The sequence below is a fragment of the Pleurodeles waltl genome, chromosome 12 (assembly GCF_031143425.1).
Source record: "Pleurodeles waltl isolate 20211129_DDA chromosome 12, aPleWal1.hap1.20221129, whole genome shotgun sequence".
NCBI classification, from domain to species: Eukaryota; Metazoa; Chordata; class Amphibia; order Caudata; family Salamandridae; genus Pleurodeles; species Pleurodeles waltl.
Window position 1 is genome coordinate 634,830,984 of NC_090451.1, and position 12,239 is coordinate 634,843,222.

Below are 12,239 nucleotides of genomic sequence, written 5' to 3' on the forward strand. Positions count from 1 at the left end.
TTTGGCGGTTCCGCCGTTGTGGGTCAGAATGACCGTGGCGGTTTACCGCGGCCGCGGCGGTAGAATGGCAGACTTCTGACCGGCGGTAAGGGCCTTTTACTGCCGAGGTCAGAATGACCCCCAAAGTTTTATACAGCATACATTCTGATAAGGTATTTCAAGGTCTTTATATGTGATGATGAAGAAAAAGGAATAAAGGAGGTAAAGTGAAATAAAACATTTGTCTTGGATCAAACAATTTGGTTAAGTGGAGATGCTGGAATTTATACCTGTTTCTGGTTTCATGTTGTGCAATTCGGACACTAGATGTATACGCTTCTCTACAACCCCTTTACCACTACCTCTGCCCACCCCCAGCCCTCCGACCGCTATCCTGCTGGCATCAATGCGGCCCTCGGTCACATCACAGACCAAACAGTGCGGCCCCTGAGAAAATGTTTGTGGGTACCCATGTGTTAAGCTATTGCTGCTGTGTCTCAAGCTCATGTCATCCTAAAACGATTTAGGCCCAGATTACAAGGTTGCCTATTCTTGGTGCAGGGATATTAGGGTGCTGGAATACCCAATCATGGGCATTATTCCTACACCAAAAACCAGAGATTGAGTTTTCTCCTTGGGATGGAGGATAACCACATGATCCTGGAGATACTGGGCCTTATCCGTGTGAAACTCCCAAATTTCATAAATAAACCCACTAACATTTTTTCCTTGCTTTAAGCGTGTTTGCAGGTGGGAGTTAGGGCAGGCTTGACTTTGTCTGGGGGAAGGCAGTGAGTGGTCATTGTAAGCTCCCCACGTGCTCCTGCAGGGGTCATGGGTCCGGGCTGCGGTCCCGCAGCTTACAAAAGGGTCCAGTTTCTCCGTGCCTGGAATTATTCGGTACGAAGTTTTCTGAACCGACAAATTCAGGCCCGGGCATACTCTGAATTGTGGGTGGCAGAATCCCAACTAAAGTTATCTTTTCAACAGTGCTTAATTTGAGCCGGTGGTTGTTGGTGGAGGGCACTGGCACTTTTTTGGGGGGGCGCCACTTATTTTCCTGGATCAGGCATTTACTGCGAGCAAAAGACATATGGGAAAGACATAGGAAGAGAAAGACGGTAAAGCGACACCAAGGGCGTAAGCTAAAAGAATGAGCTGACGGGGCAGAGGGCGGCTATGAATGGATGAAAGAGATGTCTTTAGGATTACACTGCCTCAGTATTCCATGCTCGCATATCTATTTGTAGCACAGGCATGTTTCAGAGGAAACCTTTGGGCACCGGCACGTTTTTATTTACAAATTAAGCACCGCTTTTCAGATTAAATTCAGCCGTCGTAATCAGTGCCTTGGTATCTTCTCGTTTCAGTAGTAATTTCACCTGTGGCCATGTCTCTCTTAAGACTGCAGATTGTCAAGCAGTGATACAGGAGGAAACTCTGGGTATTGCTATGATGTGGCAAGCAGCCATTTTATTTTTTCTCCACCTAGATTATATGGCACTTATATGGTATCGTTGTGACTGTGACAAAAAAGCAGGGGCATTGAGGCAGGACATTTTTTGTGTAATTCTTTGTGTCTGGGTCCCTTTTGGAAAAGAAAACAACTGATCTATTTTAACAAAGAGCTTTATTGAAAGTTAATATACTCAGAGGAAGCACATTCACCATATTATTTTTATGGCTGTCCTTAGAGAGAAACATACATTATTATAAGAGAATCTGGAGATATCTTTACAGACAAGTACTTCTGAAGGGTCGGGGGCTGCAGCATGTGACTGACTCTGTTCCAGCCCTACAGCTCTCTGACAAATGTGGGATTGCTGTATAGGAGGGTCCACTTTGTCACTCTTCCTCTTCATCCTTCATCCATTTACACTGCATCAGCTTCTCTTGCACACTTCTGATCGCCTTCCTCCTTCTCTTTTCCAGCCTCCCTCCATCAGTGTTTCTTCTTTTCTTGCCTTTTGATGTGTTTGGCTATTTTCCCAACTACGATCCAGTATTCTGAGAACTTCACTTTATTATCGCTGTTAGTATCAATGCTTTTCACCAGCTGTGCAGGATCGGCACATTCCTCCTATTAAAAGAAAGAGAAGGTTTAACAAGACAGAGGAACATTAGGTGTTCAATGTAAAGTGGACGTTTTTGAAGGCATTGGCATAGTTTATGATTTAGCAGTCAACAGAACATCGCAGAAGGAAGGGTGTTGGCAAGAGGAAGCCAGTGGTGGACAGAGGACCCTCGATTTAGAAAATGTCAGCATTTCAGTATCTCTAAATCTCCTCGCAGGTTGAACTAAAAATATATATTTTTATAATCATTTATTGTCATTTTTATAAAATAATTTGTCACTTTTCAATGACAGACTTTCACACCAAAACCTTCTGCTTTGTGAATATATCTGACACTTGTCATTGTGCATACATAAAAAGCACCTGTTTAGTATCTAGCTATTGGACGAGTCTTTGGGCCTCATTTAGAGTTTGGTGCTGCATGAGAACAGCCATATATTGGCAGCACACCCGCCTGCTCGAACTTATGGTGCCCCCTTAGTTGTAGCTGGGCGAACTGCAGGCCTTCATGCTAGGTGGAAACTCCCCAGTATACTCATGGTTTCCCCCAACTGATTCATTGTGGATGGAGCTCCAGGGTTTTTGCTGTCTGCTACTGCAGACCCTTGGCGTGACGGTCCATCTACATCTGGACTGCCCAGTATGTGTGGCACTCTCAACACCATATTTGGAGCAGGCAACTGTCACTGATTTTCCCAGCCCAGATCTTCCATTCAGCCCTGTTTGAACCCTCTGGTCTGTCTTTCACTTCAGGTTGTAACTCAGCCTAACTGTGAAGAAGAAGCAGGGATTCTTTTACAGGCTGATAGAGTGTGACTGAGGACTCCTGGGGAGTTTCTGTGGCCTCTCTGCTCCCTCCAAAGCTGCACTCATGGAAGGGGGTGCACCAGCTGCGCACCACTGCATATGTGGGGTGTAATCAGTATGCCCCCGGACATCTTCTTTGCCCCTCTGCCTCTGTAATATGACATGGCACAAAGGATTGCGTCATTAGCATGGAGCTACACTCACATACAAATGAGGGAACTGACCCTTGTGATCAAACCAGTGCAAGAAGTGCACGGATGCCATCCATATTACTGAAAGGACAGCACAATTTGGGGGGGTTGGGCTGCAAAAAGTCAACAAAAATGCCTGTTGCACCCTGGAACACTATCTATAATGTAGCCATAAAATGGACTGGTTCAAATGGTATGTAGGTGGAAACTAAAAGCAACATAGAAAGGTTTGGAGAACTAACAAAGGACATCCAAGCATTGACCTGGCTATCTTTACAACAGATGCATCCCATGCTCTAAACAAAACCCTGTATACCCTCTCCTCTCTTCCTCATCCCATCCCACTACCTAGGAGTTATTTGGTCAACCGTGCAGGTAGTGCAATATCAATATTGCTTAGGTTTCAAGAGATGTATCTTTCTGTGGACACAACTGTGCTGCCCATTGAGGAGGAAGACAAGATAACTTCTTACCTTCAAGAGGTTAGGGAAATCGTTTTTCAGCATTTTCGTGAATTCATCTAGAGTGAGGGTCTCCTTGTCGCCATCTCCCGTTGAATTTTCATAGAAACACTGGACAAGCTTTGTGACGCAATTCTCTTCCTCTGTATATTGCATGGCCATCGCTTTTGAAGGGTTAACCTGGACATGAAGAGCAGGTAGAGGTTATGTGGGATCATCTCAGCCATCGACCACAGTTCTCGATCAGCACAGGCAGTCATGGGGAGAAACAAAAACATCTCATCGAGGAATAAAATCAGCATATTTGAAGAATATTCATATAGTTCTAATAAAGAGCTTGAATTTTTATGACCAATTCACACAGTTATACAGAGGTGGCCCCTCCACGTGAGCGGAGGAGCATCACCCTGCTAAAAAAAATGCCCATTAAAATGCCCCTAGAACTGAAAAATAAAATGGCAATAAACTTTGTTTATTGCCTTTTTATTTTTCAGCGTCCCCATCCTGAACCGAGTGTTAAAACGGGGCAGGGCAATTGCTGTCGAGCAGCAGCATCGAGCTGTGCACTTGTTTGCATGTCAGTTTGCCCAGCCGTCTTGCAATGTCCAGCCTGACATGCGCACTTTAAACTTCTCTTACCCAGCTTTCTTAAGATAAAGCACAGGCCTCCAGCGCTCTTGTGAGCAACAAGAGAGCCCACTCCTACCAATCCTGACACTGCTTTCATGCTGGCTCCCAGCATGAAAGTAGCGTCAGGAATGGTTAGTAGTGTTTTCTGGTCCCAGACGTTGAAGCTTCCAGGAGCAGGAGGACGCCTTGAGGAAGACACCTGCAGGTAAGTGACATTTTGTTTATTTTTATTTTTATTATTATTGTGTCCGGCTCCTACCCCCTTTCCATAAACATAAGCCAGCCGCCACTGCAATTATATCAGAATATTAAAAGAGTACTCCTGTAGTACCACATCCAATGGATGTTTTTGTGAATCGGCCCCTTCGTGTTAATCACAAGCAGCCTTGATTATTCTTGACCCCATGAACCAAGCCATCTTACATTACCTGCCGCAGGCTAAAAAGGGCGTTTGTACAGGAGTGTACACATGTATTGCAAAGGTGACAAACATCACTGAGGTTTATTATCTTTGTGAAATTTCAAATGTGCACAAAATAAACATAAAAAAATGTCTGTAGGAAATTTGTTTTTCAGGATATTATTATTTGACACCTCATTGTTGGCCCCGCAAATGATTTTTACAAAACTATTTGCATAAAGATTCCAAATTAACAGCATTAATAAGGCAAATATGTTTTCTTTTTCACATAGTTGGAAATGGAGGGGTTTTCCACATCTGAATAGGATTTGCTACTATGTAAATGCTGTCATTTTGTCCAATCACTCAATCAATCAGTAATTTGTTAAGCATGCTACTCACCTGGAAGGGTCTCAAGGCTCTGGGGGTGGGGGGTGGTGGAGGAGGGGGGTGTGGGGGTGGGGTGCTACTGATCGAAGAGCCAGGTCTTGAGGCGCTTGTTAGTAAATCTGTTTACAGACAGGTTATTAGAACCACTTGTAAACATGAATTAATTCGCTTCCTACCCTGAAAACATTTCAAGGTTTACTCCTGGCAAAAACCTCTTTTCTGAGAAGCGATAGAGAGAGAGAGAGAGACAAAGAAAGCTTTCTTGTGTGTTTCTACATGTGAATATTGAAAGAAATCAGTGATGGGTGCAAATTCGCAGCATTTTCCTGAAATACTTTGGTAATTGCAACAAGTAAGAAATGCCTTCAAAATATAGGAGTAAGCTCAGCCTTTCTGAGTATATTTCTGCCTTTCAGGGCAGCATTCGGATACTGGTAAAACAGACTCCTCCTCTTAGTTACCCTGCTCGTCTTCCGACACTGTGCAGCGGTGGTACTAGCCAGCACGGAGGTAGGCCTCTCAAGAGTACTTACTATGTAAAATAACTGCAAGTGGCCGAAAATCAATCAGCAAGGCTAACCCATGGCCTAGCGCTGGTGGCCTGGGAGACACCCGCACTCGTCTTTCCGCAGGCCTCTATTGGGACTGGAGGCAACATTTAAAACCCCGTGGTCGTCACAAGTCAATAAGCAAAGCAGCAAATCACTTTAGCCTCACCCGAGTGCATGAAGCAGATAGTAACGACAGTACCCACGTTAACACAGCTGCTGGCATCTGCTTTATAGTGGTACCGTAGAGGGCCACAAGGGGCATCAGACAGCAAGAAAAAGCCTCAGACTTGGTCTTGTTCCTAGTAGCGGGTCCAAAGATGTCTTCGTAAGTGTGACTGTCACTTCAGCACATTGTCTCCACAGTCCATACCCATTTCTTCCGTCTAATGTGCGTGAACATGACGCTTAAGAATTTTCACATGATTAAATGTAAACACATACCCCCCCCCCCCTCCGACCCCCCTTCACCCCCTCTTCTCAGGCAAGTGTTGTACAGAGCTGTTCAACGGAGATCATACATAAAGGGTGTAAAATAAGAAGGGTTTCTCACTCAGCCTCCCTTAGAAAATGATGCTCTTCATTAAATAACAGATTTGGTGAAAGGAGTTGCACCAAACATGATCTGAAAGTAGATCTTTACTCAGAAAGCATGCTTTTGTTGTTTATGTGTTCATGTTCTTGGGGTGTGATATGGGATCTTCCTCAATCACGTCTGCCCTTGTGGCTCCGATGGTGATTTCTACTCTTCCACAAATGTTGGGATATGCTCTGGTGCTCAAAATAAGCCTACACCCTTTCCGAGTGAATCACAGTACTCAACAGTGAAACCTCCCTCCCACAGAAATCCAGGACTCAGTAAAATGGAATTTGTATTCACTGTGGGACTCAAGACAATCACATGGAGTCAATTCTTGGACTTACACCAGTCTCCACAGTGCTGGTCACCTCATCCAATGAGCACTGAGACAACATTTGACCCTCAACCAGAGAATCATCAATCCATTAAAATCGACAAACCTAAAACTAAGGAAGCAGAGGCCTCGTCGCCAAAATGTGGAAGAATCACATTACCACCAGGTAAGTAAAAGTGCCAGTTTATTGTAGCGCACATGCACAGTAGCCAGTGCCAGTCAACAAATACTTCAACTGACTGAAACAAGGACCATCAATAGTAGGCTAACCGAGCCCACCAATATAAACAAGAGAACCCAAAGATAAAATTCTGGAATGACCCACATAACCTACACAAACAAAACCTGCCTACCTCACAATTCCGTTTTTTAGTCTTTCTTTACAACTTGCATTGAAAGGAACTTAGAAGGCAGGTTTTCCTCCAAAGTTGCTCTAGGTCATTGTAAAGTTTTACACTGTTTTGTACTTTATTTGTTGCCCACAAATCTAGGAATTAAACAGGCTGACTTCTCACCCCTTCCACTAGCTCAACCTTTTTCTTCAGTCTACCACTATGTATCCATACTGGTGCTTGCCCCTGAACAGCACTCCGTTGTTAGCCAGCTAGGTTCGCTGTTTAGAAATGCCAAAATATACACAGTACCATGAGTAGGTTTTGCTCCAAGCATAGCTTGGGGAATATTATAGAAGAGTGAGATAAGGGGGGAAAATGGAGCAGACTAATTATTTTTCGAGGCAACCTAGTAAGTAACATAGCATAATAATTTTGCACCATTGTGAAAATGTAAAGGATGTGAGAAGGGGTCAAATGTACAACATTTCTGGTCTCAAAAAGAAGTCACAACTTGCGACCACTGCTAAATCCATCAGAACCTTTTTCCACAATTCACAAAGGGAAAGGGTCCAAATGAGAGCCATTCCCCTTGCAAATAAAATGCATCCCAGTTTGAGAGTTAGTACTTTTCCATTGTTTTTAACCGGAATTTCAGACAGAAACCATTGATGCATCTGATACCAATTCTATATTTGGAAGAGATGCCCAAAACCCAACCGATTTTAGGAGTGGTTAAAACTTTACAGACTTCTCAAATGGGTTTTGTGCATTGTCAGAAACGTTTTTGAAGTTACACACTCTGAATTGGAGTATTTGTGAATGCAAAAACACGTAGTACATCTAATACACTACACATGGTTTGTTCCAAACCCCATGTGCTCCATTCCCCATGACAAAAGGAGCAATTGTGAAATCATATCGCTCTGTTTCCCCTGTGGCAAAATACTAAATGTAAACAACCACATCACATGTTGGGTTTTCATTCCTTATTACTAAATAAGCAAAAAAACGCAAGACAGATTTGCCCCATTCTTGAACTAGTTCAACAGTTTACCCATATGCTCCCTCCTGTCTGTCCCCACAATGAAAGCAGAGTGGGTTACAAACGCTGGTGAGTATTTCATGCCTCTCCTCTGGAGAAGACCAACAGCTAAACCCGCATCCACACCTAACACCTCATCCCCTGCCTTCCTTTCCGGTAAAAGGGCCAGATTATACATTCATCGGGGGCGGCTCCTTCATAAGGGCAGAGGATCATTGGCTACCCCTCCCCGCAAATCTTTTCCACAAAAACAATAATAAACTTTGCTTATTATTGTTTTTGGGGGAAAGGGGCAGGGCCACTGGGGTGAAGAGCAATAAGGGGGAAGTGCTCAGCACTCCCCCTCAGAGTGCATGTATGTTTGGCCGACAGTCTCGGGCTAGCCAAACACACATGTGGACAGGGCTCTCTCCAGCTCAGCAACATGGCTGCTGGGCTGAAGACAGCCTGCACAGGCTCCCAGTCTGCCTGGGAGCGCACTCGCTGGGCGCTCCCAGCCAATCCCAACGCTGCTCTAAGCAGCATCAGGATTGGCCACAGGGCAGACTGGGAGCCTGTGCCTGCAGGCAGAGGTGAGGAGCAGCGCAGTTCTGAAGGAGGCTGCCGCACAGGTACGTTTTTTAATTTAAAATTTTAATTTAAATTCCCCTCCCTCCGCGATCCGCCCCTTCACCAGATTTTACCAAAAAAGTTTGTTTCTAGCTCAAACAAATCAAAAGTTACCTAAATGTGGCACCATTTGTGTGCACACACTGGAAGGCACTTCGCGGAGAAATAGTAATCTTCCAGCTGCTTATTTCTGTTTTTGGTTGTTAAACTGGTACTAATGAGGTGAAATCTTTGCTCAGATAGTATTACCATGTTTAAAAATTGGAAAATAATAAAGCAAAACTGTCATAAAATTTGCTACTTTACGCGTCACAATTTGCCTTTTCTTTCCACCTAATTTAGTCATCCCTGCCGCATAATTTCATGCTCCCCTTCTGCATAACGCCACTGGCCCTGGTAATGGGCAGTGTTTGTGACATGCGTACATAGGAGCGAAGTAAACAAGTTTACTGCATTAATGGACACCGCCCTTAGATGTTGACCTTCTGCCTTTTTCCTTGGGATCTTGTCTGAAAAATGGCGTCCCCCTTCGAGTTTTTGCTTATTCGCAGTTTGTCTGTGCCTGGGCCCCACGCTCGTAAGATACTTCTGAGGGGATATTTTCTTCGAATTTCTTTCATTCAAATTGTTGGGATGATGGGAAATCTCAGGACTACTGATTTTTGTTAATGCATAAAAAATGCATTAGGAAAGCGCTGCGTCGCGATAGCAAGGGAATAATTCTGTCACGGGAGTAAGATGCTTGGCATGTCCTGTTCACATCAGATAAATTAAATATACACACAGAAAAGCTTACCCGCACAGTCGCACTGCATTTGTTTAATATTTTGGAGTTATATTGTCTTTTTGCTTTAAATACGTTTCTATCTTTTCGGGGCGCTTAAAGTCGCGAGAGCAGGGTATCTCAGCGCTATCAAAGTGAATCTGCAGGCGTATTATGCAGAGTCCTCCAAGGGGCAGTCAAGTAGGGAGCGTGGGGAGGGGGAGCGATACTCACCCTGGTGTGTTGCTCTCAGGTGTCTGTGAGGGGAGCTGGTAGTGTCGGGGGCCGCCCGTGTGTTTGCTTTTATATACCCAGGGTGCCACCTACAAAATAGAGCATCATCACATAACAGGCTAGACTGGTCTGGCTTGTGCAATTTGGAAAAACCCAGCCCCACCCCGCCCCACACCCTGCAGCAAAAATATGCATGAGTCATAGCCTCAGCAGTTTTGGGGGGCGCCATGGAGGTTGTTGCCGTAGCGCTTATATTGGAAAGGGGCAACTTCTGGGCTCCCAAAGTTCATTGTTATCAAAGACGATGCAACGTGAAGCATCTTATTATGTAAAGGACTGTGCCAGCGTGGCAAAGACAGAGTCACCTCCACCCCTCTAGAGGTATGTGCCAGAGTGACACCTCCAGGGGATGTGGTATGGCTGGTGAGGTGTGGGCGGTGGGACTGTGGGCACGGATTACCTAGGAGACCAACAAAGGAGACCTTGTTTTGCAGGTGGGTGTGTGACGGCAGAAGCCGAGGGCAGGGTCGGGCTGGGTTGATGCTTCCAGTTACTGCCAGGAGTTGTGTGCACTCTTAGGAGCGGACCAGGCAGAGGGAGCTGTGGCTAGACATACTTTTCAGATTGTCTGTCACACGTGCCGACTTGGATGATACAGGGGTTGTAGCTCTATAGGCAGAAAGTTCTCGAACAAAGCACTTATAGCGGGACAAATCCCAGGGCGTCCCCTTTCACGTACCCCCCTGCTGACACCCCCTTCTCCGGTACTGGGGAGGCTCATGGGCTTACCGCCCCTATATCTCTCTCTATCACACCCCTCCTCATCAGTAATCAGTGAGCAGACTTGCCATCCACACTTTAACATCCTCATTCATGGGCGGATTCTCAGTGCACACTCCTCAGCCTTGCCCCCCTCCCTCTGCAGTCTGTAAAGATTCTGTGTGCACGCTCCTCAGCCTTGCCCCCTCTTCTGCAGTCTGTACAGATTCTGTGTGCACGCTTCTCAGCCTCGCCACGTCCTCTGCAGTGTGCACAGATTCTGTGTGCACACTCCTCAGCCTCGCCCACCTCCTCTGCAGTGTGGACAGATTCTGTGTGCTCACTCCTCAGCCTTGCCACCTCCTCTGCAGTCTGTACAGATTCTGTGTGCACACCTCTTAGCCTCGCCACCTCCTGTGCAGTGTAGACAGATTCTGTGTGCACAATCCTCAGCCTTGCCCACCTTCACTGCAGAGTGTACAGATTCTTTATGCAGACTTCTCAGCCTCGCCCACCTCCTCTGCCGTACAGATTCTGTGTGCACACTCCTCAGCCTCGCCCACCTCCTCTCAAGTACAGATTCTGTGTGCACACTCCTCAGCCTTGCCTCCCTCCTCTGCAGTTTGTACAGATTCTGAGCGCACACTCCTTACCCTCGCCACGTCCTCTGCAGTCTGTACAGATTCTGTGTGCACGCTTCTCAGCCTCGCCACGTCCTCTGCAGTGTGTACAGATTCTGTGTGCACACTCCTCAGCCTCACCCACCTCCTCTGCAGTACAGATTCTGTGTGCACACTCCTCAGCCTCGCCCACCTCCTCTGCAGTACAGATTCTGTGTGCACACTCCTCAGCCTCGCCCACCTCCTCTCCAGTACAGATTCTGTGTGCACACTCCTCAGCCTTGCCTCCCTCCTCTGCAGTTTGTACAGATTCTGAGCGCACACTCCTTACCCTCGCCACATCCTCTGCAGTCTGTACAGATTCTGTGTGCACGCTTCTCAGCCTCGCCACGTCCTCTGCAGTGTGTACAGATTCTGTGTGCACACTCCTCAGCCTCACCCACCTCCTCTGCAGTACAGATTCTGTGTGCACACTCCTCAGCCTCGCCCACCTCCTCTGCAGTACAGATTCTGGGTGCACACTCCTTACCCTCGCGACGTCCTCTGCAGTGTGTACAGATTCTGTGTGCACACTCCTCAGCCTCACCCACCTCCTCTGCAGTACAGATTCTGTGTGCACACTCCTCAGCCTCGCCCACCTCCTCTGCAGTACAGATTCTGTGTGCACACTCCTCAGCCTCGCCCACCTCCTCTCCAGTACAGATTCTGTGTGCACACTCCTCAGCCTTGCCTCCCTCCTCTGCAGTTTGTACAGATTCTGAGCGCACACTCCTTACCCTCGCCACGTCCTCTGCAGTCTGTACAGATTCTGCGTGCACGCTTCTCAGCCTCGCCACGTCCTCTGCAGTGTGTACAGATTCTGTGTGCACACTCCTCAGCCTCACCCACCTCCTCTGCAGTACAGATTCTGTGTGCACACTCCTCAGCCTCGCCCACCTCCTCTGCAGTACAGATTCTGGGTGCACACTCCTTACCCTCGCGATGTCCTCTGCAGTGTGTACAGATTCTGTGTGCACACTCCTCAGCCTCGCCCACCTCCTCTGCAGTGTGGATAGATTCTGAATACACACTCCTTAGCTTCGCCACCTCATGTGCAGTGTAGACAGATTCTGTGTGCACAATCCTCAGCCTTGCCCACCTTCACTGCAGAGTGTACAGATTCTTTATGCAGACTTCTCAGCCTCGCCCACCTCCTCTGCAGTACAGATTCTGTGTGCACACTCCTCAGCCTTGCCCACCTCCTCTCCAGTACAGATTCTGTGTGTACACTCCTCAGCCTTGCCTCCCTCCTCTGCAGTTTGTACAGATTCTGAGCGCACACTCCTTACCCTCGCCACGTCCTCTGCAGTCTGTACAGATTCTGTGTGCACACTACTCAGCCTTGCCGCCCTTCTTTGCAGTGTGCACAGATTCTGTCTGCTCACTCCTCAGCCTCGCCACCTCCTCTGCAGTCTGTACAGATTCTGTGTGCACGCCTCTTAG

General features: G+C 46.8%; 2 protein-coding genes across 3 annotated transcripts in view; one reads left to right on the forward strand and one right to left on the reverse strand.

Moving 5' to 3' along the window:
- The window catches only part of S100A1 (S100 calcium binding protein A1), a 714,879-nt gene that overhangs the window by 498,791 nt on the left and 203,849 nt on the right, over positions 1 to 12,239 (forward strand). The window contains exon 1 of one of the 2 annotated variants that reach the window (XM_069218077.1): positions 8,366 to 8,383. The exons of the other annotated variant lie outside the window; for it this stretch is intronic. The gene's annotated coding sequence lies outside the window, so the exon portion shown is untranslated. Of the gene's footprint in view, positions 1 to 8,365; positions 8,384 to 12,239 lie in introns of those variants that run through there. 2 annotated transcript variants of the gene reach the window in all.
- LOC138268446 (protein S100-A13-like) lies at positions 1,593 to 9,466 on the reverse strand. The gene is made up of 3 exons (XM_069218087.1): positions 9,379 to 9,466; positions 3,526 to 3,693; positions 1,593 to 2,059 (listed from the first exon to the last, which is right to left on the reverse strand). The coding sequence occupies exons 2-3, from the start codon at positions 3,673 to 3,675 to the stop codon at positions 1,922 to 1,924; spliced, it is 288 nt and encodes a 95-aa protein (XP_069074188.1). The 5' UTR covers positions 3,676 to 3,693; positions 9,379 to 9,466; the 3' UTR covers positions 1,593 to 1,921.

Bases quoted from the DNA above. Each gene is read 5' to 3' on its own strand.
- LOC138268446 (XM_069218087.1), bottom strand. From the start codon at position 3,675: ATGGCCATGCAATATACAGAGGAAGAGAATTGCGTCACAAAGCTTGTC. The intron at 2,060-3,525 runs GTAAGAAGTTAT...TTCTTTTAATAG, and splicing joins ATTTCCCTAACCTCTTGAAG to GAGGAATGTGCCGATCCTGC.